This window comes from Bradysia coprophila, unplaced genomic scaffold (genome assembly GCF_014529535.1).
Source record: "Bradysia coprophila strain Holo2 unplaced genomic scaffold, BU_Bcop_v1 contig_87, whole genome shotgun sequence".
NCBI classification, from domain to species: domain Eukaryota; kingdom Metazoa; phylum Arthropoda; class Insecta; order Diptera; family Sciaridae; genus Bradysia; species Bradysia coprophila.
This window is the reverse complement of record NW_023504014.1, coordinates 22,718-24,991: the sequence shown is the minus strand read 5'-3', so window position 1 is coordinate 24,991 and position 2,274 is coordinate 22,718. Positions and strand designations below refer to the sequence as shown.

At 40.9% G+C, this 2,274-nt stretch overlaps 1 protein-coding gene across 1 annotated transcript; it reads left to right on the top strand.

Annotated features, from left to right (window-relative positions):
- The first annotated feature begins 284 nt into the window (after window positions 1-284).
- On the top strand, window positions 285-2,007 carry LOC119084662 (non-specific lipid-transfer protein-like). Its single transcript, XM_037194739.1, has 5 exons — window positions 285-453; window positions 568-694; window positions 770-963; window positions 1,028-1,435; window positions 1,499-2,007. The coding sequence occupies exons 1-5, from the start codon at window positions 355-357 to the stop codon at window positions 1,943-1,945; spliced, it is 1,275 nt and encodes a 424-aa protein (XP_037050634.1). The 5' UTR covers window positions 285-354; the 3' UTR covers window positions 1,946-2,007.
- The last annotated feature ends 267 nt before the right edge of the window (window positions 2,008-2,274 follow it).

The following is a 2,274-nucleotide window of genomic DNA, read 5'->3' as shown; positions in this document are numbered from 1 at the left end:
TATCTAAGGCGAAAAGGCGAGTTTTTGGAGAGTACATACATTTTTGCATACGGTCAAAATAGTAACGACTTAGATACGTGCGTAATTTTTGAACGTCGCCTTAAATGAATGCATCTGTGTATACATAGAAGCACACACATTGCTGGTATTTTTCGGTTCTTATCAGTCCAAAAACTGGCATTATCTCCACAACAATTTAAATAGTTATATAAGCTCTTATCAACACTGGAGTGCTGCTAATCAAACAAAATAAAATGAAATGGCATTTTGTATGAAAACAATAATCTAACATCTTCCAGTTCATTAACGATCACGAAAACAATTAGTCGTTGGCTCGTCAGACTCGTCGTTTTTATGTTGAAAATCTTTAATATTTTGAAAGGCGTTCAGAAAACACAAAGCCAAATGGCCGGATCATCGAAAGTGTTTGTGGTTGGTGTTGGAATGACGAAGGTAAATTGAACTCATTTTACATGTTGATGGGTTGTGCGAATCAAATCTTTCGACCCACATATCATTCTCCACATGACTGACTCTGAACGTATAATTTCGCTATTTGTTATTAAGTTTGCCAAGCCGGGCACAAAACCAGGTGATTATCCCGACTGGGCGAAAGAGGCTGTTCTGAATGCATTAAAAGACGCCAACCTTCAGTATCGTGATGTTCAACAAGCTTGTGTTGGTTTTTGCTACGGTATTGTTGAGCGAAACGAAAATTTCATTCATTAAACGTCTCTTGTTACTAAAACCAAACATTAATAAAAAAAAGGGGAGTCAACTTCTGGTCAACGTGCACTATATGAAATCGGCATGACTGGCATACCAATTTACAATGTAAACAACAATTGTTCAACCGGTTCGACTGCATTATACTTAGCAAAACAACTCATTGAAAATGGTAATGTTGAATGTATGCTAGCGCTGGGCTTTGAAAAAATGGAAACTGGATCACTGAAAGCCAGAGTAAACACATTTCTTTTTTGTTCAATTTGAAACTGAAGCAAAACTAATTTCGCATCGTTTCTAGTACACCGACCGAGCTCATCCAATCGACAATCACGTAAAGGTTTTAAAGGAATGCCATGAGATCACAACGTCCCCCCGGAACGCACAACTGTTCGGTAATGCTGGTCTAGAGCACATGCGGAAGTACGGCTCGAAGCCCGAACATTTCGCCAAAATTGCATGGAAGAATCACAAACACTCGGTGAACAATCCGTTTGCCCAATTTCAAGTGGAATATTCGCTGGACGAGATCTTAAAGTCACCATCGATTAATGGATATTTGACGAAATTGCAATGCTGTCCGACTAGTGATGGCGCTGCGGCATGTATTCTTGCCAGTGAGAATTTCGTGCGTAGACATGGTTTAGAAGATCAGGCTGTAGAGATTATAGGAATGGAAATGGCTACGGATCTGCCATCGTTAGTGGAAGTAAGATTTCTTAGAGACTAGTCGACGATGCTCAGATACTAAAAATAAAGTAACAAATTTCAGGACAAAAGTATGATGAAGGTAGTCGGCTACGATATGACTAAAACGGCGGCAGAAAAATTATTTTCAAAGACCAACATCAAACCGACTGATGTGCATGTGGTGGAACTTCATGATTGCTTTTCGGCCAACGAATTGATCACGTACGAAGCACTCGGCCTTTGTCCTGTGGGAAAAGCCGGTGAATTGATTGACCGCGGTGACAATACATACGGTGGAAAGTATGTCATCAATCCTAGCGGTGGATTGATCTCGAAAGGTCATCCACTCGGAGCCAGTGGACTGGCTCAATGTTCGGAATTGTGCTGGCAATTGAGAGGATTGGCGGACAAGCGACAAGTACCCAATGCCAAAATAGCACTGCAACACAATCTTGGACTCGGTGGAGCGGTTGTAGTAACTCTCTATCGAAAGGGATTTGCTAGCGGAAAGCTGGGCTCAAAGTTGTAATTCAGTGAAATTTGGAGCGAATGAAATGGTTGTGGTTAACAAATAAACAAACAGAACGATAATTATCGTTGTGATGTCGTTGGGATTCATTTGGTTCAGGGCCGTATCTAGATTGGCGCAGGGGGGGCGGCGCCCCTCCTAGAGAAGTAATTTTTTCATTTTTTTAAAATTTTTCCCATCCAAAATAATTTTTTTGGACCTTGCGCCCCCCCTAGCGCATTCGGATTTTGAAGTCTGGCTACGGCCTTGATTTGGTTGGTCCCTCTGGTTCGTAAATGTTGTCTCAACTTTTACATAATATTTCCTCCTTAACAAGCAATATCAAATCT

Bases quoted from the DNA above. Each gene is read 5' to 3' on its own strand.
- LOC119084662 (XM_037194739.1), top strand. From the start codon at position 355: ATGTTGAAAATCTTTAATATTTTGAAAGGCGTTCAGAAAACACAAAGC. The intron at 695-769 runs GTATTGTTGAGC...AATAAAAAAAAG, and splicing joins TTGTGTTGGTTTTTGCTACG to GGGAGTCAACTTCTGGTCAA. The intron at 964-1,027 runs GTAAACACATTT...CATCGTTTCTAG, and splicing joins CTGGATCACTGAAAGCCAGA to TACACCGACCGAGCTCATCC.